We start from the raw sequence: 27,703 nt of genomic DNA on the forward strand, positions 1-27,703 counted from the left end.
TCCAGAAAAGTTACTTCTCTTTTCATTATTTAAATTCTCATTCTCATTTTTGAAAATACCCAAAATGACCGTCATGGACCTTCTCCCAATCAGGCAACACATCTCCCAGTTGAAGACTCCCACCACAAGACTCCCACCACCACATCCACCTGTCCTCCTGACATGTATCTCTGCTTCCCACTGGACCCTGCCTACATTCAATCTGCCACCCTACTCTGCTTCCTCTCTATGCCCAGTGTGGCCACCACCCCACTGTCTGGCTCCCTACTAGTCTTTCTCCCCTTGGTCTCCAGCAGCCGAATACTCCTCATTGTGACCTACCCTGTCATGCTGGTCTTCTTTGCCCTGTGCTCACCCACAGGCAACCCCCTGTTGTCCCTCTCAGCCGCTGCAGATAGCTGCTCCATTCCTGAATTGCCATGGTCAAAAGCCAGGAATGATGGGCTGAGTGTGCCCACCCGCCCCCAGGTTAATATGTGAACTGTTTTTCCATGACATGAAATTCACTCATCCTGTCTGCTAATTAAAGCCAGTTAGAGTGATGTGATGCAAATTTATCCCATGTCTTTTATATTTCAAAGCACTCAATGAGCCAGACCTTGAGCTCTCTGTGTCCTCTTTTGCTCCGCGTTGTTTTTTGTTCTTCAGTTATAAACTGCTCCTGAGAAAGGAAATTCGGTGGAGCCCATGAGGCTACTTCATGTAGTCAAAATGAAATGATTTCTGTGTTCCCAGAGAAAAGCTGTACTGTCAGGTGTGGCAGCAGGGTTTCTGCTTTGAGGCAGACCGTGTCTGTTTTGAAGGGTGATATTAACCGCCAAGCGCTGCTGGGCCTCAAGAGTTAAAGCCGCTGTTCCATGGTTCCTGATCATAAATGTAATTTTATTGTGTGGGAGGGCACTGTAAGGTGAAGAACAACCAACCCAGCATTCAGAAGTGAAATAAGTGGTGGGAATGGGGCATCAGGCACATGAAAGCTCAAGAGTTTCTTAAAGCCACTTTCTGTAAATGACAGGTTTCAGAGTAGCAGCCGTGTTAGTCTGTATTCGCAAAAAGAAAAGGAGTACTTGTGGCACCTTAGAGACTAACAAAATTATTAGAGCATAAGCTTTCATGAGCTACAGCTCACTTCATCGGATGCATTTGGTGGAAAAAAACTTTTTTTCCACCAAATGCATCCGATGAAGTGAGCTGTAGCTCACGAAAGCTTATGCTCTAATAAATTTGTTAGTCTCTAAGGTGCCACAAGTACTCCTTTTCTTTTTCTGTAAATGGACTCCAAAGAGGCTTTTTGCAGACAGGAGTCATTCCACAGATGAGAATCCCCAGCATCCATAGGAATTGCCATAGAGCATCAGACCCATGGTCTTGTTTGGCCCCCCATTACCACAGTATTTGAGCACCTCATAGTCATTAATGTATTTTTCCCTCCAAACACCTCCATGTAGCACGGCTGTGCTACTGATGCACACAGAAGCCAACTGACTTGCTCATGGTCAGACAGGAAGTCGACGGTGAAGCTGGGAATGGAACTCGGGTCTCCCAACTCTGAGGCTAGCACCCCAGCCCCTGTGCCTTCCTTTCTGTCTAGCCCCTTTGCTTGTTTCTGATAGTGACCAGCACCAGATGCTTCAGAGGAAATGGGAAGAAACCACATAGTAGGTAGATGTGGGTAATCTGCCCCAATGAAGCTCTCATCCTAATCCCTAATAATTAGAGCTTGGTTTAAACCCTGAAGTCTGAGGTTTAATATCCCTTCCAAATTTTTTGTCAACATTACTTATTCTTGTGGATATTCTTGACCATTTGACTGGTCATTCGCTGTTTGATTCTTGTTAAATTCTTGGCTTCAATATCATCCTGTGGCAATGAGTTTCATTGTCCATACATTGTGTGGAAAAGTATTTCCTTTGATCCGTTTTGAATTTGTCACCTTTTCATTTAATTGAATGTCCCCTTGTTGTCCTGTTATGAAAACAGGATAACAGGATTTACCTTCTCTAGATCGTCATTATTGTATATACTTGTGTAATGCCTCTTCTGCAAAATATGCCACCTCGCTGTTTAACCCTTTCTCCAGATCATTATTAGACTTGATTTAGGACCCAGATCCATCACCCTGAGCAATCCTGGATAGACCCTCCCATACACACAGCTCTTACAGTAATTCATCTCAGTTAAGCCCAGCCACATTCTGCACATGCCTGCCCACATTCACTGGCACTGCCTGGAGATAGCTGGGATGATTTCTCTGTGCACAGAGGATCTAATCCTGCTGTCATCAGAGAAGAACATGCATTGGCTTCACTGATTCAGGATCAGGCACATAGAGTATTAACTAATGTTCATACGTAGCTAGAATCCCAGCTCCATAAATCAACCACTGAATTAGCCATAGACTTTGACTGCACTGTGATATTATAAAACTATAATGTGGTTTAATATTAGGAGAGGGACTATCAGTAAGTCTTTGCACTTTAGATTTAGTCTGGAACAAGACAGGACATAGAAATATTTGTGGATGTCCTATCTATTATTTGGCATGCCTACTTTTCATAGATGGAATGACTGCAAATATACTAAGGACCACATCAAGGTGGAATTGCTTATATCACCATCCTGCAATTGAATTTCCTAGTATAGACCCCTTTGTCCATGCAGAGCCCCACTGAAGTCAGTGGAATTCTGTAGGGGTCTGCATCAGATGATCCTGTTGCAGGAGTGAACACTTACGGTGTATCAATAAGCTGGCAGTTTACTTTGTGGATATTGATTTATGATACCAATCTAGGAAGTTAGGCTGCACTCCTCACCATCCCTATTCTATTTGAATGCCTATATGGATGTGAAAGGTCATATATTGGCTTACTCCTGACTTATCGGCACACAGGAGGAAAGATGCAAAAAGCCTGTCTCCTCATATCCTGCCCCAGGCAAAGCCTGGCAGCAGTCCCATTTCCTGGGCTCTCCTGAGGGCAGAGACTGCTCTCTTCTGGCACCCCCTGGGGGCCAAGCCACGTCAAAGGGGGTAAGGGAGAGTAGGAAGGAGGTGGGATTATGTCTGATGACCTGTTGAAACTAGTGCTGCCAATCCTGTTTTGATTTACCATAGCATCTCTAGTGTGTTCAATCTCTCAGAATTAGGCTGGATTCCTTGCAAAGTGTTGTTAATAATAATGTATTTGTTCAGCATTAACATGCTCTGCTCTATATAAGACACTAAAATAGAGACAGAGCCTGCCTCAAAGAGCTTCCAGTCTAAAAGACAGACACAGGGAAGACAAGATGCATTGGCAAACACACAGCAGAGGGAGGGAATCTGTACAGGAGCAGATTATTCCTTTACTGATATTGAGTATCACTTTGTTTTTCAAACTGGAGAGTGCTCTAGCTGCCGAGCAAATCACACCAAATTAATGTTCTTCCACTGCCTTTTGGAGACGTTACGTTCACACTCTCCTCTCATAATGCTAATGTATCAGACTGAAATCAAAGCTACATTGCAAACTGTGCTCCAGGCAAGGTAGCATTTGAACAGAGTAGTATACATACGGTTGCCTCCAATTAACACATATGTTTTCTGACCAATCTAAAGTAGGTAAGATACTAAAATTGTGTGAGAGAAATGCTGTGCTTGAGGAGATATGACAAGGATGCAGGATTTCAGGAGTAGGCCAAATATAGTCCCTCCCTCTAAGATGCTTATCTGGCCTTCCATTACCAGAATGTCTGAGTGTCTCACAGTTTTTAATGTATTTATTCTCACCACAATCCTGTGAGGTTAAAAAATTATTACCCCATTTTATTGATGGGAAACCGAGGCACAAAGTAGATTACGGGTCTTGCCTAATTTCACACAGAGGTCTGTGGTGGATCTGGGAAATGACGCTAGGTTTCTTGAGTGCTAGTCCAATGTCTTATCCACTAGATCACCCTTCATACCATATAGTCTGTATAATTCAGTCATGTGCTCCAGGTTGTGTGGACAAGATGTCATATGGTATAGGCCTGGTCTTGCTCAGCTTGGCTTGTGGGGGCGGAGGGAGCTCTCAGCACTGTGTAGGGAGAGCTACATAGGATCAAGCCCTAGAGGTAGGTCTCAGGTGTAGTGTGAGAGTCTGGTCAAGGGCCAAGTGCTTCCAGCCCTTAAGCAGAGCTGCTACTGTGCCATAACTTCACACTAGAGTGCATGACTGCACTTCTAGAATGGCATTTGGATGTCGTGGCTAAAGAGTTCTGATTGATGTGAGTATCGTTTCATCAACCAGGTGGGACAGGGTTTACACCTGTATTGAAATGTACAAGGCACTCATGATTTACATGCATTATAGAGTAAAGAATAGACTGGTTTGGAATATTAAAAAAGCAGAGTAGCTTAGACTCTAGAAGGAAGAAGTTTAAGGCAAGAAGGGACCATTATGATCATCTAGCCTGACCTCCTCCATAGCACCGGCAAAGAACCTCACCCAGTAATTGCTGCATCAAGCTCATACCCTCTGTTTGAGCAATAGCATATCTTTATACAGACAGCCAGTCTTGATTTCAATCCTTCAAATGACAGAGAATCCAGCACATTAATACCCAATTTGTTCCAATTTGTAATTAACCTCGCTTAAAAATTCGCACCTTAGTTCTCGTCTGAATTTGCCTAGTTTAGGCTTCCAGCCTGGGGAACTTGTTATACCATGTTCTGCTCAATGGTTCTCAAACGTTGGGTCAGGCCTCCAGAGTGGGTCACAACCTCTTTTTAATGGGGTGGCCAGAGCAGGCATTAGACTTGCTGGGGGCCTGGGGCTGAAATTGAAGCCTGAGCCCCACTGTCTTGAGCTTCAGAGTAGTAGCCGTGTTAGTCTGTATTCGCAGAAAGAAAAGGAGTACTTTGTTAGTCTCTAAGGTGCCACAAGTACTCCTTTTCTTTTTGTCCTGGGCTGAAGCTGAAACCCAAGGGCTCAGGCTTCGGCTTCAGCCCTGGGTGGCGGGGCTCAGGTTACAGGCCGCCCCCTACTCTGGGCTGAAGCCCGTGGGCTTTGGCTCCCACACCTGGAACAGTGGGGCCAGGCTTCAGTCCCACCTCCTGGGGTCATGTAATAATTTTTGTTGTCAGAAGGGGGGGGGGAGGAGTTACTGTGTAATGAAGTTTGACAACCGCTGTATGATTAGGAGCTATCTAATACACTCTGTATACAGCATTAGAAAGCAAAGGTATGCAGTAAAATTCCTGTATCCATCATTTGGGGAAGGAGGTGGGAAATGAGGTGAGTGAGTGGGAAATGTCCAGTTAATCTGTGGATGTTCTTTGTAACTATTTCCATAAACACTAATTGAGGGGTTCTCTTATGAAGACCCATGGGTGGGTTTGAGCACATAGGAAATTGAATATGAATAGCTCTGTGGTGAGGATAAATAGGTACAAATACAGTTCAAAAGGAAAGTAGGAGAGGGACACTTTGAGGAAGACTTTGTGGTAGATTAATTGGAAGCATATGGAAAAATAAAACACAATGTTTTGACATTGTCAAAGGAAATCGTAGTAGCTTGAAATGGGTTTTTAATAAATCTGAATAAGACAGAACTTCCTGTGATAACTGCTTGGTCAAAATAGGGGCAGCAACATGAAGACTCGACAGTGTGGGTTGCAATCACTTTTTTAAGGCAAAAAGAAAAGGAGTACTTGTGGCACCTTAGAGACTAACAAATTTATTAGAGCATAAGCTTTCGTGAGCTACAGCTCACTTCATCGGATGCATCCGATGAAGTGAGCTGTAGCTCACAAAAGCTTATGCTCTAATAAATTTGTTAGGCTCTAAGGTGCCACAAGTACTCCTTTTCTTTTTGCGAATACAGACTAACACGGCTGCTACTCTGAAACCTTTTTTAAGGCAAACGCTGCTTCCTTGTGGCCCTTTTGTGCTAATGGAGCTGCCTGAGAGATAAAATTGGCATGTTGTATTCCCTACGCAAATGTCTCCTAAGCAGTGTGCTTAGTGAAGGTAGAGGGGGTTGCTTTTTTTCAGCAACCCCTGGGTTTTTCATGCAGAGACTTGGAAACAAAACCTTGGTTCAGATTTACTTGGCAGTCTAACAATGATATTTCTGATTTAGGAAAGCTCTTGTGCATACCAACTCGTTCTGACTTCGGCTGGCTGGTTATTGATTCACAATGAGCCGTTATCTAAATGTGGGTGTGTGCATGTGTGTCATGCAGCTGCTACTGCAAACATCCAATTTTCTTTAGTCAGCCACGATCACACTTCTTGGGAGCGTTAACTTTCTAAGTACATCTTAGTATATTTTGTTCATTTGGTTTTTGCCTATATGGGAGTTTGGAGCCAGTGTTCTGTGCTCTCAGCCATTTTTGTGGGTTTTCCCAAATGCTTGGGCACTATACTCTCTACTTGCGCTTTTCTTATTTTAATAGTACTCTATCACCTGGTCGACACTACACAGTTAGGTCGACCTAGCTGTGGATGTGTCTACACTTAAATTTGGCTCCCATCGATGTGAGTGTCCCATTATGCCAAATTAATAGCACCTGAGGGGCAGAGAGCCAGGGTTGATGTAGCTAGGTTGATGCAGTGATAGTGTAGATGCTGCGTTACTTATGTACACGTGTTACTGGCCTCCAGGAGCTGTCCCACAATCCCCCACACTGGTTACTGTTGTGAACTCTGCTGCCTAGACAGGAAGCTGCCCTGCCCCTTTAAAGCCCACGAGTTTTTGAAAGTCCTTTTCCTGGTTCCCCACTTGGTGAGCACACCTGGGAACTCTCCATGGTTGAGTCGAACTGCCCAGTTGACAAAGCCGGCTACACACCGCAGACACACTCCCGGCTGGAGTAGGCAGGAAATATTGGATTGCTTGTGACGAGGAAGGGCTGTTCAGGCGCAGAGCTGATCCAGCCTGGGACACGTGTATATCAACGAGCTGATTGCTTGGGGCATGCAGGAGAAGGGCTAGGCTAGGGATCAGCAGCAGTGCCGCATGAAAGCCAAGGAGCTGTGGCAGGCAAACCAGAAGGCCAGGGAGGCCAACAATCAATCTTGTGCTGAGCCACAGCCCTGCTGCTTTTACAAAGAGCTAGAAGCCATCCTCTGCAGAGACCAACCCCAACACCACTGTGGGTACTTGCAAGAAGTCTGAGCAAGAGGCTTTTTGTGAACAGTGAAGAGGAGGAGGAGGAGGTGGACGAGGAAGAAGAGGAGGAATATGGGGGGACAGGTGACGTGGGGATCCAGTTGTGCAGCGACCCAGGACATGTTTTTGACTCTACCGCAGTCCAGCCAGTCCTAACAGTCGAGTCCGATACAGGGGAAAGAGCCTCTGGTAAGTATGCAGTTTGCTTTGAAATTACAGGGCTGGAGCCCCCAAAGTTGCAGGGCACAGCTGTTACGCTTTTTTTTAAACTTGTGCTTGAAGAAGTAGTGCAACTACCACAAGAGGTAGAGTTCCCAGCTGCTTTTCATTCTCCTCTGGAGTTAGGCAGAGGGAGGCCATGTAGAGTTATTTGTTTATGTGTAGCGGGATGTCCCATGAATACTCCGTAGAGATCTCTGCGATTTCTTCAGCAGGCACCATTGTAGTACCCAGGCTAGCAGCAGCTTTGCGCTCTCTGCCTCTGTTACCCTCAGGAGTGAGATACCAGCTAAAATCACTACTGCCTGTGGAAAACGGTGTCAGTATTGAGTTCCATTGCCCTGTATAGCTATATTCGTGGCTGTGAGCTATTCCCCCAACCCTCTTCACGGGCCATGCTCACCATGGCAAGTACTGTGACTGGTGCCGGGCTGTATCAGTCTCAAGGAGAAGTGAGAACGTAGTGCTTACAACTTTTGGGGATCAAGGGGAGTGAGGTCAGTATCCTAAGTTTCGATTTCCATTGGGAATACTCTGGACAATGGTACCTCTCTGTGTTGTATTTACAGCTGCTGGTATTGTGGCCTTCAGGGGCTCCCCCTCCATACCCATGGACCGCCTGAGCCAGATAGGGAGGGGAAAGAAGAGGACTCCAGATGACATGGTCCAGGAAATGCTGCAAGCCTGTACTGCTTCAGAGAACCAGCTCAGGGCCCAGAGGCTCACCCTTACAGACAGCCTGGAGAGGAGAAAGGCCCAGGAATCCCAGCAGGAAAAAGGGAGGAAAATGCACCAGCTCATAATGGGGCTCCTCAGTAAGCAACCAAAGAAGCTGCAGACTCTGGTAGATCTGCGGCTCCAACAATCTGGTGCTCGCCTCCCTCTGTAGCCCACAGAGGACTCAATATCGGGACCTCCCTACCCCATCCCCCACAACATTCCACACGTCATCAGGGGTCACTGCACTATTCCTACCACTCCACCCCGGGGGACATTAAAGACAATCCCAGCTTTACATATGCTGACCTGTGAAAACCACGGTTGGTGTAAGTGTGCCTGAAACGGAAATGATTGTTCTTTCCCCTTCATAAGTTCTGTTCTTTTAATTTATTAAGCTTTAAATGCTCTTTTTGAATGGCCTCATTCATGTTATGGAATAAAATTCTATTTTGTTTGGATAAAGAGTCAACTCTATTAATTCACATCATATGCTGTTTGGTGCTGGGCAGGTTTGACATGCTCCAGTTTCCTGTTACTACTTTTTGTCACAGAACCATAACATTATTCACACACAATAGGTGCATTGACAGTGTTATATTCCTACATACACAGCAATCACTACAAAAATGCTACCTGGCTGCAAAAGAGCAAATTCAACAGACAGACAGTCACGCCACCTCTGCTCTCCACCCCAGCAGAAACTTTGCCCCGTTCGCTTCACAGATATGCTGCAGGACACAGCAGGCAGCTATAACCAGTGGCATATTTTTCTCTTTCAGATCCAATCTCATAAGAAAACAATGCCAGTGACATTTCAAATAACCAAAGGCACATTCAATTGTCATTAGGCACCTCCTGAGCCTGTAGTTGAAGCGCTCCTTGCTGCTGTCGAGTTGATCGGTGTATGGCTTCATGAGCAAGGGACTGGCTGGGTCTCCCAGGCTCACTATTACCATTACAATGTACCCAATGGCAAGCTGCCAGTCAGGAAAGAAAAGTCCCTGCTTGCAGCTTTCTGCAGAGTCCTGTGTTCTAAAATGCAAGCGTCATGCACCTTCCCTGACCAGCCCACACTGATGTCAGTAAAGCATCCCCAGTGATCCACCAGCAAGTGCATAACCATACAAAAGTAACCCTTTCTACTAATGTATTCTGTGGCAAGGTGGTCTGCTGCTTAAATAGGGATACGTGTACCAGCTATCGCCCAATCACAGTTCAGAAAGCCTGCTGCTGCAAAACCATCCACTATATCCTGCACATTGCCCGGAGTCACAGTCCTGCCTAGCAGGAGGTGATTACTGGCCCTGCACACTTGCATGACAACGGCGCCTGTGGTGAATTTCCCAACTCCAGATTGATTCCTGCCTGCCTGGTAGCAAACTGACATTGCACACTTCCACAGTGCAATCACCACTTGCTCCTCAAGTGTCAGGGTCACTCTCATTTGGGGGTCTCTGCACCGGAGGGCTGGGGAAAGCTCCGCACACAGATCCAGGAACTTGGCCTTGTGCATCCAAAAGTTCTGCAGCCACTGCTCATCATCCCAAACCTGCATGATAATGCAATCCCACCAGTCAGTGCTTGTTTCTCAGGCTCAGAACTGGCACTTCACCTTCTCTAGCTGCTCTGTGATCACCACCACCAACCTTGAATTGTTTCTTTCTATGTCCCACAAAAATCTTGCCTCCAAGGCAGCATCACGTTCCCCTGGCTCCTCTTGCAGCTCTGCCAATACTGCAGGATCATGTGCCCTGTGCTTGCAGCGCTCATGACAATAGTGCAGAGCTGTTCAGGTGCCACGCTTCTGTTAGAGATGGCTGACAGTGAGGAGGGCCACACAGGTTTGAGGGGATTTTTGAAAAGAAGATGCAAAGTATTATGGGATGCAGTAGAAGTGATGGGCTGGAGAACACTGCATTGTGGGAAGTTGCCCCCATGCTCCTAGTCGCCCCTCCAAAACAAGGCATTGAAAAACTTTCTAAAACACCAGGCACTGAGTGGTGGTAAGTTGCACAGTGGGATACCTACCCACGTGCACTGCATGCCGCACCGATACAAGCACTCCTGGTGAGGACGCGCACTGCTGACACATAGTGTAGTGTGCACATGCCCAAGTGATGTAATAACTGCGGTTGCTGTATGCCAATGTAACTTAGGTCAACATAATTTTGTAGTGTAAACATAGCCTTGGAGAAGTACAAATTCAAAGCATTGGCACATAAACTGGAGCTAGATAATGTATGTTTCTTAAAGAGGTCTAATTTTTCACCTGTGTATAATGCATATTTCTAGCTTGAAATTGATAATGTCAGCCATGAAAAGCAATGGAGCTGGACTGGAAGAAGTACTTAGGCATAAAACCCCAAATGATGGACAACTGGTGGCAAAACAGGCAGTGACAAGAAGGAGAGAGCAAGCTAGCCTGGGACTTTGGTCGTTCTCAACCAGGAGTTTCTATTGAAACTTACTAGTAGGCAACTGATAAATACCAGACACTAGAAAGAAGTACTGAATTTAGAAGGCTTCCAGCCCCAGGCAATGATGGTAGGTAGCTAATTATTTTGTCTTTCTTGATCTCTGTTGTTTTTCTTTCGCTTAAATAGATGTAGCCATTCCAAGAGGCAAATATATCTTATTCCCCATAGCACCCATTGGTTGTCACTGGAAATTGGTGATTAGCATAACTAATGGATGTATTTTTGGTTTCTTTGTATCCTAGATGGTGAGAAATGAAGAATTTGAGAAGAATTAGGCTCACATACCTGACCATGCTACAGTTGTTCTTTACCATCAGAAAATGATTCTGCACGGAGATGTTTTTGATTGTGGTGTTTTTTATTGTAAGTTCTGTGTTGTTTGGTTCAGATCAGCTTGGCCTTCTCTGTGAAGACTGCAAATCTTGGATATCTCTAAGACCTCAGAATTGGAGACCGATTAGATGTCCCTTTAGCAACAACTAGAAATAAAGAAATTCCAGCTGGCTAGCTACTTACCATGATGTCTTATGAGTTTCTGCAAGGAATCAACAGTGCTCTGGAGATCTTTACCTGAAGTCTTAAGGGAAGGCAACCCTCATTCCAATGATGAGTAATGTGCAATGTTGCAAATACTATAGTCAATCAGAGTGTGGAAAATTCCTTTTCCAGACCTTTGCTGTGATCTGATGGTTTATCAGGCTATCTTATAATCAAAATAAACAGTGGTTCAGACAGTGCAGCACCTTTGGGCCTCATTCTAAGCACCCAGCATTCTCAGCAACATCAGCCCCTCTCAGGATCAGACTCTTTGTGTGTAATTAGTTGGGGCTTGATGGAGGCCCAGGGATATGCAGAGTATGGATGGCGGAGTAGCTTCAACCCACCAGATCCTGGCACCTGCTAGTCAGGCACCAGACACTTTGTGGGGTGCACTGTTTGGCACTGAGTCTCATCATGGAAGAAGGCTATAGGCAGCCTGCACCATTGTGCAGGAACTTCTGGGGACCCAATGGATGACTCAAGCCTTCGGTATAAAACTGATGTCACCTACAGGATGGAGTAATTCACGTGCTTCATGTCTGGGGAAACACTATTCCAAGAATCCACAAGTATATGTATTCTCTGACTTTGTCACATTATTTTGTAAAATGACAGTGAGAAGAAGAACATGGGCATGGAGGACCTCTTTGTAACAGGTGATGGTAAAGAGATCTCTCTCACAGTGAGTGCCACAAAAATGGCATGAATACAGTGACAGTATTTTTTAAATGAACAGACTATTATTCCAGAAAATGACTTTTAGCCACTTGCCAGCAGGAGGCAGGCTTACTTGACACTTCCTTCTGAGGAATCAGATCCATCAGTCTCATTTGAAAACCACACTGTTATGTGAACATTACAAGACGAAATAGCAATTTATATTGCAATGTCAATGTTATTAAATACTATAGTTATATTTCTGCTTAGTGAGCTGACCTGCCCTAAGCAGGCAATGAAATCACCACAGCAGAGACAATTTTCCACTCAGATCTTAATGCTAAGTGATAAAACTATTGTTCCCACCTATCTATATCTTATCCCACAGTGGTCTTGTATGCAGAAAACCAGGGGTGAGAGCAGAGGACTAGAAGGCCACAACTCCTGAGTTCTCTTTGCACTGATTCACTGTATAACCTTTTTGTGGAAAATTCATTTTCATTTAGAACAAAAAGTCAAATTTTCTCACAGAACAGAAATTCCAGTTGGGAAACTGACAGGTTTCATTCTGATAATGTCAAAACATTAAAATAGCTCATTATATATATATTATTAATAATATTTTATATATGAAATCAGGTGAGGACATCAAAACAGAACATTTCAACATTATGAAAATGGAACGAAAAAGTTAAAACAGTTAGTTTCAACTTTTTCACATTGAAAAGCTCATTGGAATCAATATATTCCCAAAAAACATTTTGGTTTTAACAGAACTGCATTTTCTAATAGAAAACTGTTCCATCAAAAGTTGTTTGACCTGTTCTAACCTTGGGAAAATCACTTAAGCTCTGTAAAAGGGGAATAATACTTGCCCACCTTAGCAGAGTGCTTTGAGAGCCTATAAGAAAGGGGCTCTCGATATATTTATATATATATATGCATTATAAGGTAACTTTAACATCCATTTCAGTACACAGTCTAAGTCTAAAATTCAGACTTAATGTGATGTCATTAAAGAATGTTTATTAGAACAAAAAACCAGTAAGTTTCAGTTGGCATTAAATGGGAAATCAGTAAGTGTCAAATGCTATTAAAGAGACAAGTCCACTGAATTGCTGCAAACCTGTTGTGGGGCAGAGAAACACTTGAAGTGGAGTTTCCACTAAATGAGCTGATATTTACATGCTCTTGCCCATTTGAGCAAGTGCTTGTGCAATATCTGAAGCATAGTTTCCCTGGCCTCTTGACATACAGATGTTTGCCAGCTATCAGAAAGCTTGGCAGTTTGGGATGCAGGGATGGTCCAATTTTACTGCTAGCTTGGCCAGTTCCAAAGGGGGCAGACGTTGCTTTGAAGTAATCTCTTTCAGATTGACAGCAACTTCATTTTCCTCCTGCCTCTGGATGCCATTTTATATTAAACTTCATGTCAGCACTAGACAACTCAGGCATATTTCAACAGAGCTTCATTAATGCAAGTGTAAGTGGAATAACCTCTCCTATCATATAACATAAGATTGCAGAAACCATATAGAATGTGAGGTATTTGGACCAAAAATGCAATTACTCTTTCAGAGGGATTATATCCTGTGTTTAAGGAATCTCATATAGATGTAAGGCCAAATCCTGATCCCAAGCATAAATCAACTTGATTGAAGCCAGTTAGCTTCAACAGTGTCACTAACAACATGAAAAGGAGTACTTGTGGCACCTTAGAGACTAACAAATTTATTAGAGCATAAGCTTTCGTGAGCTATAGCTCACTTCATCGGATGCATTTGGTGGAAAAAACAGAGGAGAGATTTATATACACACACAGAGAACATGAAAGAATGGGTTTATCATACACACTGTAAGGAGAGTGATCACTTAAGATAAGCCATCACCAGCAGCAGGGGGGGGGAAAGGAGGAAAACCTTTCATGGTGACAAGCAAGGTAGGCTAATTCCAGCAGTTAACAAGAATATCAGAGGAACAGTGGGGGGTGGGGTGGGAGGGAGAAATACCATGGGGAAATAGTTTTACTTTGTGTAATGACTCATCCATTCCCAGTCTCTATTCAAGCCTAAGTTAATTGTATCCAGTTTGCAAATTAATTCCAATTCAGCAGTCTCTCGTTGGAGTCTGTTTTTGAAGCTTTTTTGTTGAAGTATAGCCACTCTTAGGTCTGTGATCGAGTGACCAGAGAGATTGAAGTGTTCTCCAACTGGTTTTTGAATGTTATAATTCTTGACGTCTGATTTGTGTCCATTCATTCTTTTACGTAGAGACTGTCCAGTTTGGCCAATGTACATGGCAGAGGGGCATTGCTGGCACATGATGGCATATATCACATTGGTAGATGCGCAGGTGAACGAGCCTCTGATAGTGTGGCTGATGTGATTAGGCCCTATGATGGTATCCCCTGAATAGATATGTGGACAGAGTTGGCAACAACTCTACAAGTCTGACTACAAGCCGTCAGGAACAGTATCCCCGATACTGTCACGGCTAACCTGGTGGCTGAACTTTGTGACTTTGTCCTGACCCATAACTATTTCACATTTGGTGACAATGTATACCTTCAAATCAGCGGCACTGCGATGGGTACCCGCATGGCCCCACAGTATGCCAACATTTTTATGGCTGACTTAGAACAACGCTTCCTCAGCTCTCGTCCCCTAATGCCCCTACTCTACTTGCGCTACATTGATGACATCTTCATCATCTGGACCCATGGAAAAGAAGCTCTTGAGGAATTCCACCATGATTTCAACAATTTCCATCCCACCATCAACCTCAGCCTGGACCAGTCCACACAAGAGATCCACTTCCTGGACACTACGGTGCTAATAAGCGATGGTCACATAAACACCACCCTGTATCGGAAACCTACTGACCGCTATTCCTATCTACATGCCTCTAGCTTTCATCCAGATCATACCACTCGATCTATTGTCTACAGCCAAGCGCTACGATATAACCGCATTTGCTCCAACCCCTCAGACAGAGACAAACACCTACAAGATCTCTATCATGCATTCCTACAACTACAATACCCACCTGCTGAAGTGAAGAAACAGATTGACAGAGCCAGAAGAATACCCAGAAGTCACCTACTACAGGACAGGCCCAACAAAGAAAACAACAGAACGCCACTAGCCATCACCTTCAGCCCCCAACTAAAACCTCTCCAACGCATCATCAAGGATCTACAACCTATCCTGAAGGACGAGCCATCACTCTCACAGATCTTGGGAGACAGACCAGTCCTTGCTTACAGACAGCCCCGCAATCTGAAGCAAATACTCACCAGCAATCACACACCACACAACAGAACCACTAACCCAGGAACCTATCCTTGCAACAAAGCCCGTTGCCAACTCTGTCCACATATCTATTCAGGGGATACCATCATAGGGCCTAATCACATCAGCCACACTATCAGAGGCTCGTTCACCTGCGCATCTACCAATGTGATATATGCCATCATGTGCCAGCAATGCCCCTCTGCCATGTACATTGGCCAAACTGGACAGTCTCTACGTAAAAGAATGAATGGACATAAATCAGACGTCAAGAATTATAACATTCAAAAACCAGTTGGAGAACACTTCAATCTCTCTGGTCACTCGATCACAGACCTAAGAGTGGCTATACTTCAACAAAAAAGCTTCAAAAACAGACTCCAACGAGAGACTGCTGAATTGGAATTAATTTGCAAACTGGATACAATTAACTTAGTCTTGAATAGAGACTGGGAATGGATGAGTCATTACACAAAGTAAAACTATTTCCCCATGGTATTTCTCCCTCCCACCCCACCCCCCACTGTTCCTCTGATATTCTTGTTAACTGCTGGAATTAGCCTACCTTGCTTGTCACCATGAAAGGTTTTCCTCCTTTCCCCCCCCCTGCTGCTGGTGATGGCTTATCTTAAGTGATCACTCTCCTTACAGTGTGTATGATAAACCCATTGTTTCATGTTCTCTGTGTGTGTGTATATAAATCTCTCCTCTGTTTTTTCCACCAAATGCATCCGATGAAGTGAGCTGTAGCTCACGAAAGCTTATGCTCTAATAAATTTGTTAGTCTCTAAGGTGCCACAAGTACTCCTTTTCTTTTTGCGAATACAGACTAACACGGCTGCTACTCTGAAACTAACAACATGCATTCCATCTGCTCCACAACTTTGAGTGTCCCCTTCTGTGAATGTCTCCAAATCATTCTCTGTGGGAGGGTGCCCTATAGGAGTCAAGAAGTCTCCAACTCTCCCATCTCCTCTTTGGTAGTTTTGCTACTAGATCCTTTCCTGGCCAAGGCTGTGGCTGGGACTCCTCATTACTGTTACTTTCCCAGAAGGGAGGGGCTCCATGGGAAATATAATACAGCTCAGGACTGCAATACATTTTCTGCCTAATTTCTGTAGGGTTGATAGGAGGGAGGGGGGCAGCATTGTCCTGAGCCCCTACCATCACAACCATTCTCTCCCCACTTAGTTCTGTTCTTGCTCCCCTCCACAAGGATCCTGACTCCCTCCTAGGGATTCTTCTGCCGGGTTCCAGGAGGCGGAAATGGGGCCATACAGGTGACCTTTTCTGTCCACGTGGGGCAAAGGAGATCAATGCATAGAGGAGCCGGCAGGAATGATCTAGGCCCCTAACATTGCGTGTGATATTTTTCCTGTTCTATGAGGCTGCATCACAAGAGCAGGGAGCACAGAAAAAAATACTTCTCCTTGTCACAAAAACACTTACAAAATAAGTGGCAGAGATACAAAACAATTAACCCACCAGCCAATGTTTAAAGCTTGCTTTTTTCGCAACAATTGTATTGAGTCTTTGCTGCCATCTAGCCACCCTATCTAGAGTGTTAGTTAAATGCAAATGCATGACACAACACAACACAAAAACCATGCAGGGCACTAAAAAGGTGATGCTGCTTTTCCTCCACCACTTTGACTAAAAAACAAAACACAAAAACTGAATGTTTTTTGGTTTTCAAAACTGAAAAATACAAAATGTTTCATAAACTGACAATGAAGATGTTTTTCTTCCTCTCTCATCTTTTCCCCCCATTTCTTTTCCCATTTTTTTCTTTTTTGCCACTGAAAAAGACTGGGGGAAAGGGCGTGGGGGGGGGACTGAAAACCAATTTTTGTGTTTTTCTCCATGGAAAAAAATCAGAAAATTTTAAAAAATGCAGAAAATTTTCATTTCTGAATAGAAGCCCTGTATCATAAAAAAGTTTTAAACAGATGCATTTTGACTAGCTCTACTAAATACACACATATTTCATGTAAAAAACCCCACAAAATAAACCCCCCAAAACCCGACCTTAATCCAACCCTGTGACTGAGCCATCAAGCACTTAAAAATAACCCACGGTGACGTGGCCAGGAATTGTTTCAGCATTCTGTACTGCAATATGCAGAAATGGCAACTCTACTTACAGTGAAATGTCCTCTTCTAGTAACATTGACCTGTGAGGAAAAGTCATCTCTCCACAGGCTTTGTCTACACTGCAGCTAGTGGTGATAGTCTCCTGCTCATGTGTGCATACCCACAGTAGTGCTCATCAAGCGAGTCTAGCACTCATATAGATAGTAGTGTAGCCACAGTAACCTAAAACTGGTGAGTATGTATTTGGCCCATCTCAGCCATGTCAGCTACCAGAGCTACTGCAGCTGCACTGTTATTTAGCTTTGTGCTCGCTTGATTAGTGCAAGTATATGGTACATGAGCAGGGGAATCACAGTCCTAGTTAGCTTGCAGTGTGGACGCAGTCTACAGTGATGCCACTGTATACTGTGGAATGGGGGATTCTCTTCTCATTTACACTGGAGTAAACTGGGGGCAGACTCACAGCTGGTGTAATGTACACTAGCTGTGGATGTACCCCCAGCAGTTGCACCATTAAAGTAAATAGTGTTACACTGATGTGAATCAGAGAATCAGGGTGACACCATATAAAAGTGAAGGACACATTTAGATAGTGCTGTAACTTGTGCTTAAAAGTGTTTTTAATGAACCTGGAATGATAAAAATGCTCCATGCTACTGTGCTGAAATTTCCTTTAATTGTTGGTGTAAAGCTAAAAGATTGTTTCCATTAATGTATGGAGTATTTGCTGGGGATTTTCATGTAATGAGGTGTCATATGCAACAAACATGAAACATCTTTAAATCCCACATTTAAAATAAGAGAAAAGGATGGAATCCATCAAAATACCATTCACTTATGGCCACTGCTCCATGATAAAAGGAACATCAACAATGCGGGGTGTGAACCAGGGCTGTAAGCATGGATTGTGCCTACTGTATGAGATCTGAAGTGGCATATGCCATAACTTCTACACATTTCATAGGAAGTGCCATGATCCACCTAGTCCCATATCAAATAGTGTCTAGTACCAGATTTATCAAAGGGAAATATAACCACCACCCCATAATTCATAATCTTTCAAGAACATACTGGTAGAGAATCTTCTTTCTAACCCCAGATAATTAGTGGTTTGTTTCTGTTCTCAAAGATGGAGGTTTATATCCTTGACGCATTCTTAGCATAGCTAGTGAAAGATTAATGAAATTATTTTCGAACATTAATTTATCATTGTGCAACAGGCAAGCAAGTCAGTACTACCGGTGCAGTATATTTTTGATGATGGAGAGGGTGAAGAAGTCTAAAGAGAGGTCAGGAAAATCCCCCAAAAAACCCCAGGATTCCAATTAATAAAACAAAGACGTTTCTGAAATCCAAATGCTCCACCTATAATAATCCTATGGCCGGTCTAGTTTAGGCCTTAAGGCACCATATTTTGGTTTCTGCTGCAACAGGCTAAAAAAAATCCCTCACCTGTCTCTTGTCACCACATACCATCAGCAGTAAGAGATGGTTAATCAGCTGTGCACTTCACACTATGACTTCCTCAACTTCATTATGGCACCAATGGACAGAGAAAATTTTTTACCCATTTCTGATTTCCAGTCTCCGTTACTCTATTGTAAAAAATTGGGCCAGATATTGATAAGAAATTGCATATTTTGGAGATTCTTTTTGATAAAAAGTTGGAGTCTTTTTGGAGACCCATGTACAGAAATTATTAAGAATTGAAGATGAGTAGGTGGAGCAAGAGAGAGATACTGAACCACAAGCCCACGATGAGAAAAAATCATTGCATAAATTTAACAAAAAAGAAAACACAGGAACTAAGGAAACAAATCAGCATCCCAACAGGTCCCACAAAACCCTTTGAAAGTCATGTTAGCTGCAGATGATCCATTTGTATCTATAGGGCAAATGGTCCAGTAACTCAATGTGAAGAGCACATTAGTTGAAGCTATATTGATATAACAACAACCAAAGATACCGTAATTATTAAATCTAATGCAAACTCATCAGACCATTGTCTTTATGGGTCCGTGAGGATAGGACCTGTGCAGTCACTATGAAATTCAACTATCTGGCCATTACAATTCATCTGAAGTGTGTGTTCATCTTTGGTATTTGCTTTCATAATCATGGAAGGCTCATTAAGAACATAAGAATGGCCATACTGGGTCAGACCATGTAGCCTAGTATCCTGTCTTCCAACAATGGCCAATGCCAGATGCTTCAAAGGGAATGAATAGGACAGGGCAATCATTAAGGTGTTATTTCAGAAGCGTCTCTCATCTCAAGTGCGCTAAGCCTTATAATCCAAAATATCAATTAAAACATGACAGCAGAAGTGAATCACCTGTAATGAGAGAAAGTCTTCTGCTAAAACCATCAGAGGCCACCCAGTTGTATCAGGAGCCGTTTAACAAACAAACATGAAACATCTTTAAATTCCACATTTAAAATAAGAGAAAAGGATGGAATCCATCAAAATACCAGGTTTCAGAGTAGCAGCCGTGTTAGTCTGTATTCGCAAAAAGAAAAGGAGTACTTGTGGCACCTTAGAGACTAACAAATTTATTAGAGCATAAGCTTTCGTGAGCTACAGCTCACTTCATCGGATGCATTTGGTGGAAAAAACAGAGGAGAGATTTATATACACACACACAGAGAACATGAAACAATGGGTTTATCATACACACTGTAAGGAGAGTGATCACTTAAGATAAGCCATCACCCACAGCAGGGGGGGGAAAGGAGGAAAATCTTCCATGGTGACAAGCAGGTAGGCTAATTCCAGCAGTTAACAAGAATATCAGAGAAACAGTGGGGGGTGGGGTGGGGGGGAGAAATACCATGGGGAAATAGTTTTACTTTGTGTAATGACTCATCCATTCCCAGTCTCTATTCAAGCCTAAGTTAATTGTATCCAGTTTGCAAATTAATTCCAATTCAGCAGTTTCTCGTTGGAGTCTGTTTTTGAAGCTTTTTTGTTGAAGTATAGCCACTCTTAGGTCTGTGATCGAGTGACCAGAGAGATTGAAGTGTTCTCCAACTGGTTTTTGAATGTTATAATTCTTGACATCTGATTTGTGTCCATTCATTCTTTTACGTAGAGACTGTCCAGTTTGGCCAATGTACATGGCAGAGGGGCATTGCTGGCACATGATGGCATATATCACATTGGTAGATGCGCAGGTGAACGAGCCTCTGATAGTGTGGCTGATGTGATTAGGCCCTATGATGGTATCCCCTGAATAGATATGTGGACAGAGTTGGCAACGGGCTTTTATGGGCACTTCTCCATGATAAAAAGGAGCATCAACAATGCAGGGTGTGAACCAGGGCTGTAAGCATGGATTGTGCCTACTGTATGAAGTGAGCTGTAGCTCATGAAAGCTTATGCTCTAATAAATTTGTTAGTCTCTAAGGTGCCACAAGTCCTCCTTTTCTTTTTACGGATACAGACTAACACGTCTGCTACTCTGAAACCAGCCTTCTTCTAGGCACCTGCTAAATAAGGAAACAGTCACCTCACAATGGATAACCACATCATTTGGCAATCAACTGACTGGACCTATGATATTGGTACTTGAACTCAGTTTATTTATCCCAAGTCAACCTCACTTTCTGACTGTTTTTTCGTAGGATAAAAGTTATGATCCTTTGGGCAAAGTCTAATAGTCACCATGCAAACCACATCCTCATGGTGAAATTCTGTTGTGCCTTCTGAATTGTTTGATTGGGAGGATGTTTTCTATATTTACTGAACAAAATCAATAAAAGTATTTTAAAAAACAAAATATTTACTTAAAATTTCTGTTTGGATTGGGGGAATATCTGTTATTACTAAAACACAGTTAAAATATTGGCCTGGCTTACCCCGTACAGTGCTTGAGAATGGTATTCCTCAGTAAGAGTAGAAGAGGCACAATCTGGAAAGCTGGAGCTTCACATTGACTGTCTGGTTAATAATGTCACAGAGTGCAGAGAACAGGGATGGGTGGAGTGGGCAGCCAAGATGTTATTGTTAAAATTTTGCCATCATATTAAAGGGAGGTTTGGTACCATTTCCTCGGCTTTGAAGGAATTAATTGTGTCTCTGGACACTATGAGATCATCCCTAGCAGAGAATAAAGACTTGCCTCCAGGGCTTGTGAAAATATTTCGGAAGAGCAAATTTTTTTTTTTTAAACAAACCAGCTTGTTCCAAAAGGCAGATTTTTTTAAAAAATGGGTTTTCAGGATCTGATACTCGCAGATCCATCTATAATGTTTTCTTGTACACATGTGCACCCTTAAATACTGTGCTACACTATCAATAACTTCAATAAAGTTTTCAGGAAATGAAACAAACATTTCCGGACAATGCACTTAACATGAAAAAGGCTATGCAAGGTTTTGCTTCATTATGAGAAAGTGTTTTATTTAAACAGAGAAAAGTGACAAACCACTTTCTGTAAGCAAATATGCATGTCATATATAGGGTTTATTAAAGCCCAGTGGGGAAATTTTTGACATATCCTCTTGGTAATATAATTGCCAGTGCAAAGCAATCTAGATCTTATCAAACGGATGTTGCATTTGCTTATTATCATATAAATCAAACAAAGAAACAAATGTAACAGCAATGTCTGCTCATTAATATTTCAGCTAGTGTCAAAGCCTCTGCTCTCCTGTTCTTAAATAGATATATAAAAAGAGGTGCAGAAGAGTGAGAGGCTGCCATCTGTGAACGCCGGCATATTTCAGTCTAAGGGACAAAAATATGAACCGTGTGATGCATTACTTAATTCAGATTCCCGCAGAGGAGGAGGTACGGTATCACAACTGCACTGAAAAGTCTCAGTGAAACTAGAGTTTGTTGTTACACCTTAATCATATAGGCATGGGAATTCACGAAGCTAGAACAGTCAGTGGAGATGATCAAAACATGTATGGAATACAAATGAAAATGGAAACAATATTACTCTTAAGGCTATGGGTCAAATTTTCAGCCTACCCTTCACCAAAAACTGTTTAGGCCATATACTCATCTAAGCACCCAATTCTACCCACAGCTAAGGTATTTAGACTGAGATTTTAAGAGCTGCTTAAAGGAATTGGATGCCCAATTCCCATTAGAATTAAAAATAATGAGTTGTCCAAACCCGGTAAAAATTTCTGCTTTAGGCTGTCAGTGACCTTCTTAATGAATGGATGCAAAACTGTAGGTCAGAATCCTTTGTATCCTCCAGAAAGTGAAACCTGGATATAGAAAATGTCATTTATAATGAAATGGAATAATATTCTCAATTTTTTCAGTGCATCACAATTTGCAAAGCTGCAGTTTCAGTTATATTGAACTTATAAATGATGTTCTGTAAAAAAACTAAATAGGAACTCAATAAGATATTCTTTAGAGTTATGCTAAATAGGTGTTAGCATGGATTGAATGGAGACCTTCCTATTTTAAAACTTGATCTCACTCAAAGATCTCTCAAATTATGTTCTATGTTTTTCCATTAGTTTTGTCCCACACAGGCTTGGTTTTTATGACATTTAGCACAATGAACTTGTCAATCAGCATCTTTCCCAAGTATTCACACTAGTTCAGAGTTATATTTCTTCTAGGATGTCCACAGGCAACTCTTAAAGAGCTACCCATGAACTCCCCTCCTGTCACCTTTATGACTCAAAAGATCAATCCTTGCATGATGGAGCTGTGTAAATTTTTCCAGCAGTGCCTTTGTGTCAATCAAAGAAGAAATTCAAGAAAAGAAGCCATGAGGTAAATCTAGCCTTCTTTTTGCCATCCTTTGCCTTCTTGGGGATGCTCTGTGTTACTCTCTCAAAGGACAGTTTCCAATCACCAACAGTTAGTTTTGAAAGGCTGCAAGTCTGGACCTATGGGACCTTACAATCAAGCATGCAGGGAGGACGCATTTCAGGGAAGCATCAGCACCAACCACTTGGGATTGGGATTTTTGTGGTGTGTGTGCGGGGACAAAATGGAGTCTGAGAAGAGGGCATGTCCCTCAGCTTCAGGCAGTGATTCGTTTGGAATAAAGGTAACCTGAATGCTGTGTTCACACAGCCTGGAAGGACTGTTTAGTACACTGGGGCAACATTCTTCTAGCAGGTTGGTTTCGTTCATCATCAGATGCCAGATTCCCAGCTGGGCACAGGATTCTAGGAAGGGGGCAAAGGCAACTGTCCACTCCCCTGATCCTGGAGCTAGTTCCGCCCCTCCTAGCTCTGCTGTACTCCCTACACCCAATGAGAGGAGAGGGCACAACAGCGATGGAGCTGAGGGGCCACGATTTTCCATCAGGCCTAGAATAGGAAACTGGGAGAGGCAGGATTCCTGGGCTCTGTTCTGCTGCTGAGTGACCTTGGGCAAGCTGGGAGTAGAGCTGGGAATAAAAGCCAGGAGTGGATAACCTAAATGTTGTGCCTCAGTTTCCCTATCAGTAAAATGGGGATGTTAACACTTACCTGCCTCATTGTGAAAAATCCCATGGCTGGATACCACTGCATGTGTCCAACACATTACCACCACTGAGACTCACACGAGGACTCGGAAAGCCATATGTGGGAGTAGCTCCAAAATTAGCACCTTCCTATGACTGAACCAGCAGGACCCTGTAGTGGCAGATGAAAGTCACTGTATGAACTGGAAAAATGTGCCTCCCCCATTGCTCTCCAGCTTCCCCGAGATAGGCCTCAGACTGCTACTTACACTGAAATGTGTTACAATAGAGGGTTCTCTTTCTTTGTTGTAAATTGGAGCAGAGGAGTGTTTTGTAGTTCTCTAATTCTCAGAACACTCAGTAACACCTGCTCATAAATTCAGTTGAAAATGGTGCGGAAGAAATCATCTGGCACAGCTCAAGCCCTCTTGATTTGACTGGTTTAGGAGATTATTACCTACATAACTTGGTAGCTTGACTATAGATACAGGAAAAGTAGGAGGAGAGCTTGCATGCTTCCAAGATAAAAAGCCAAATTTTAGCCCTGCTGTTAGTGAGCAAAATCCTACTGAAATCAGTGGATTTATGTCAGCATTGAATGTAAACAGGAGAACTGGTTGACATTTTTTTCCATTAAATTATTGGATGAAAAGTAAAGAGTTTTCATTTTTGTGAAAAATTTTCTTTGAATTTTTTGAGGTTTTCATAAAAAAACTAAAAATTCAAATTTCAATATTTTGACCAAAAAAATTGAGAAAATTGGACCTTTTTGAAAAAAAGTCCATTTTGTCAAAAAAAAGCGCCATTTTCCGTTACAAAAATGGTTCACTGGAAATTTTCCAACCATTTTTGTTCACCAGCAATGCAAGTGCAGCCTGGTCTGATCCAGGCTCACTGGTGGTAGCAAATCTCTTGAGTTCACTGTGTTCTTGGGCTGATGTTCACTCCGACCATACATCAAAAATTAATGAGCATCATGTTCCTGATGTGATGAGTCTAAACTTGAGGCATTCACTTCGCTGAGGCTGTCACTGTAAGATGAATGTCCACCTGAAATCCCAGCTGCAGACCTGATGTTGAACCAGCACTGAAGTAAGTATTTTAATAGGCTCCTCACCAGCAGGGTTCTTCCCCCAATAATATCAAAAACATTGTGATGTAAAAGGAACAGAAATAGCAGCTGTTGTGTTTGCAATAGAAAATCCATTTGCTAAAGGAAAAGTGCTACTTCGGTTGATTCCGCAAGGTACTGCAAAGTTCGTTGCCTAGATAAGTGATATACTTTTTGAGGCACTGAACTAATCATGCCTCTTTCCCTCTTTTTTTTTTTTTTTAAATACACTGTGCCTCTTTCCATGCTCCCCCCCTAGGCTCAGGATAGCCTTTGAGCCTTCCCATTTTCTGCACTAGATTGTCTTCCTCTAGTCCAAGAGGGCTTTGAACTCTGCATGTAGCTGGAGAACCCAGACAATCATTTTTAGACTCCTTCTAGTTGGCTGTAGGTAGTGGGGGTGGGGGTGGGGGTGGGGCAGCATTCTTTTCACCTCACTTTTAAATATTGTTAGTGAGGAGCTTGTGGAAAATCAGATACCTGGGAGCTGGGGGAGAGAGGGAAGAGCTATCTCACCCCCAGAGCAGAGCCACTTGTCCCCAGAACTTACACCAACAAAATGCAGAGTCAAATTGAAAGAGCAATTGAGAGAGAACAATATGTTCTGTGCCAAAAGGAGTTTTTGTCTGGTTTCCTGCTTCCATACAGTCCTCAAGGCTTCTACGTATGGCATGCCTATCTCAGCACCCTTGTCGTGCTGCCTTCAGGTTGTTCCTCTGTTAAACTCTTCCATTAAAAATGGCTCCTTTAAGTGTGCTTTATGGGACAGATTTTCAAACGTGCTCAGCATTGTCCTGACAGTGTGTAATAATAAAACTGCCATTGACGTCATTGGAAGCAGAGTTAGGGCAATGTTAAATGCTTTAAAAAATCCTATGCTAAATGCCCAGATGTTTAAATAAGTTTAGAGCTACTGATAAATGTTACAAATATAGACCTCTGAGTATTTTGATTATACTTCTGTATGAGTAGGATATCCTTGCATTGGTCTATTCTTATTAATCCCTATTTGTGAAAGAGAGAGAGAGAGAGAGAGAGAGAAAGAGGAATGTGGACAATAATTTCTTCAGACGAGAATCTGTATACTTGATTGGTGGCCTTGAAAACTTAAGAATTTGAGAGGAAAAACTTATACCGAGACAATTAAATCAAGAACTTCCACAAGTGGGAATGAGAGATGGAAATATACAGAATGGAAGAAAAGACATTTAGAAAGTATCTTCCATTGTCGTAGCCATGTTGGTGACAGGATATTAGAGAGAAAAAGGTGGGTGAAGTAATATCTTTTATGGGACCAACCTCTGTTGGTGAAAGAGACAAGAGAAAACTTGGTCCAGTAAAAGATATTACCTCATCCACCTTGGATCTCTATTTAGAATATGTGTCATATTCCATTACAGGCCTGATCTAAAGCCCATTGAAATTAATAGGAGTCTTTCAATGGTCTTTAGATTAGTCCCTATATTCAAATCTATCTGTAGCAAATCCCTGGTAGGTGTCATTGGGTAATTATCCCTGATGACATTGCATTTGTAATTTTGCTGATAGTGGTCTGATCTTCAGTGGGTGTGAATCAGCATCGCTCCATTGACTCAGTGGGATTTCATGAGTACACTGTAGGTTTTATAGTCCATTGCAAAAAGGAATATATGGAGTCAGCCCATTATATTGCATTATTAAGGTGACAGCAAGGTTGGGCTAACTGTGTTTATCTTTAAAAGAACAAGTCTTGTAAAAATTACCTGATTTCCAAACAAAATGTCAGGCAGTCCTCCCACAGGCAAAATTCCCATTGTAGTTAATGGCAGTTTTACTTGAATAAAGACTGGGAATTGGGCCCCAAATGGATAAATATTCTGGGACAGTATCTGATCTGACATCCACAGTGTTTGAATGATGGGTAATTCCATTAAACTTCAGTGGAATTATTCCAGATTTATAGTAGCATTAACAAAATCAGAATTCAGGCTTTTCTATGCAGCATACATTTTTTGTATATTTAAACTAGAACACTTACCTGAAAAAATGTACGTATAAAATCACAACAGATGAAAAGAGATTACTCCCCTAACTTTGACTAAATCTTTAGGTACTGTATTGAATACTATTCCTGGTTCTTGAAAAATGCAACTTACATCTGTGAAAGGGTCAAAAGAACGGCTTACTCACAAAGTAAGTAAACTTTCTGGTTATGCTCTTCCATAATCTATTAAATGTGTCAAAGTGGAGGTATGTCCATTTCTAGCCGCTGAAAATATGGCTCAGTAAAGTTGCAAAAGGTGCTAAAGATCATTAACGAGACACTTTAAATCTCCAGAGAGCGATTAAGAGTCTTTCCCCATAGCTATTTTATTATATTTTATTTATTAAATAAAAAACGTATAATTAAGCTTATAATATGTTTTAGAAATTCTTCTTGTGAAATATGTTCTGAGTGTGATTTTCTTTTGTTCTTCCAGCGTTAAGGCAAAAATGCCTTACAAACATCTGTAAATCTATCTAAAGCACTGAGGGAATTTACTGCAAATGAGAAGAGTTCTGGCAGTCTTTAGTAGTCTTTTTACATTTAACAACAATTGATGGCTAGATATGTTAGTTGCAAATATTTGTATCAAACAGCTATTTTCTAGAGATTTTTTTCCTCCACAGAATTGTACAAATGATGTATAAAACCAGGTGAATTTCAAACAATAAATTTAACTGTAATGAAATATTTTAAAAAGATTTTTAAACTGTGCTTTATAAAAGATATCTATAAAGTCTGTTAATGTACGCAGATTGTTAGTTTTGTCCAAAATTACATTAAAGATATCATAATAAATATGAAATAATTTTAAATCAGACCTAAAAGACATCTAAGAGGTGACACTTGTTTACTATTTCATGAACTTAAACATTTTCAGATCGTTCAGTGTTCCAAATCAAGAGATTTCCCTTATTCCTTGCTTTAAACTGGTGAGCCATGTGAGCGGGAGAATACAACCACTGCATCTTCTTCTATAAGAAATATTTGTACCTACAGTGCTTTCACTG

The 27,703-nt window shown here is 42.2% G+C and overlaps 1 protein-coding gene across 1 annotated transcript in view; it reads left to right on the top strand.

The window, feature by feature from the left end:
* Positions 1–27,456, top strand: part of HHLA1 (HERV-H LTR-associating 1) — a 47,645-nt gene extending 20,189 nt beyond the window's left edge. Inside the window, exons 13-15 of the mRNA XM_043509854.1 lie at positions 22,732–22,877; positions 26,760–26,842; positions 27,130–27,456. Coding sequence (XP_043365789.1) covers positions 22,732–22,877; positions 26,760–26,842; positions 27,130–27,173 — 273 coding nt within the window. The 3' untranslated portion in view covers positions 27,174–27,456. The remainder of the gene's footprint in view (positions 1–22,731; positions 22,878–26,759; positions 26,843–27,129) is intronic.
* Positions 27,457–27,703: the final 247 nt, after the last annotated feature.

The sequence above is a fragment of the Dermochelys coriacea genome, chromosome 2, assembly GCF_009764565.3.
Source record: "Dermochelys coriacea isolate rDerCor1 chromosome 2, rDerCor1.pri.v4, whole genome shotgun sequence".
Lineage (NCBI taxonomy): Eukaryota > Metazoa > Chordata > Testudines > Dermochelyidae > Dermochelys > Dermochelys coriacea.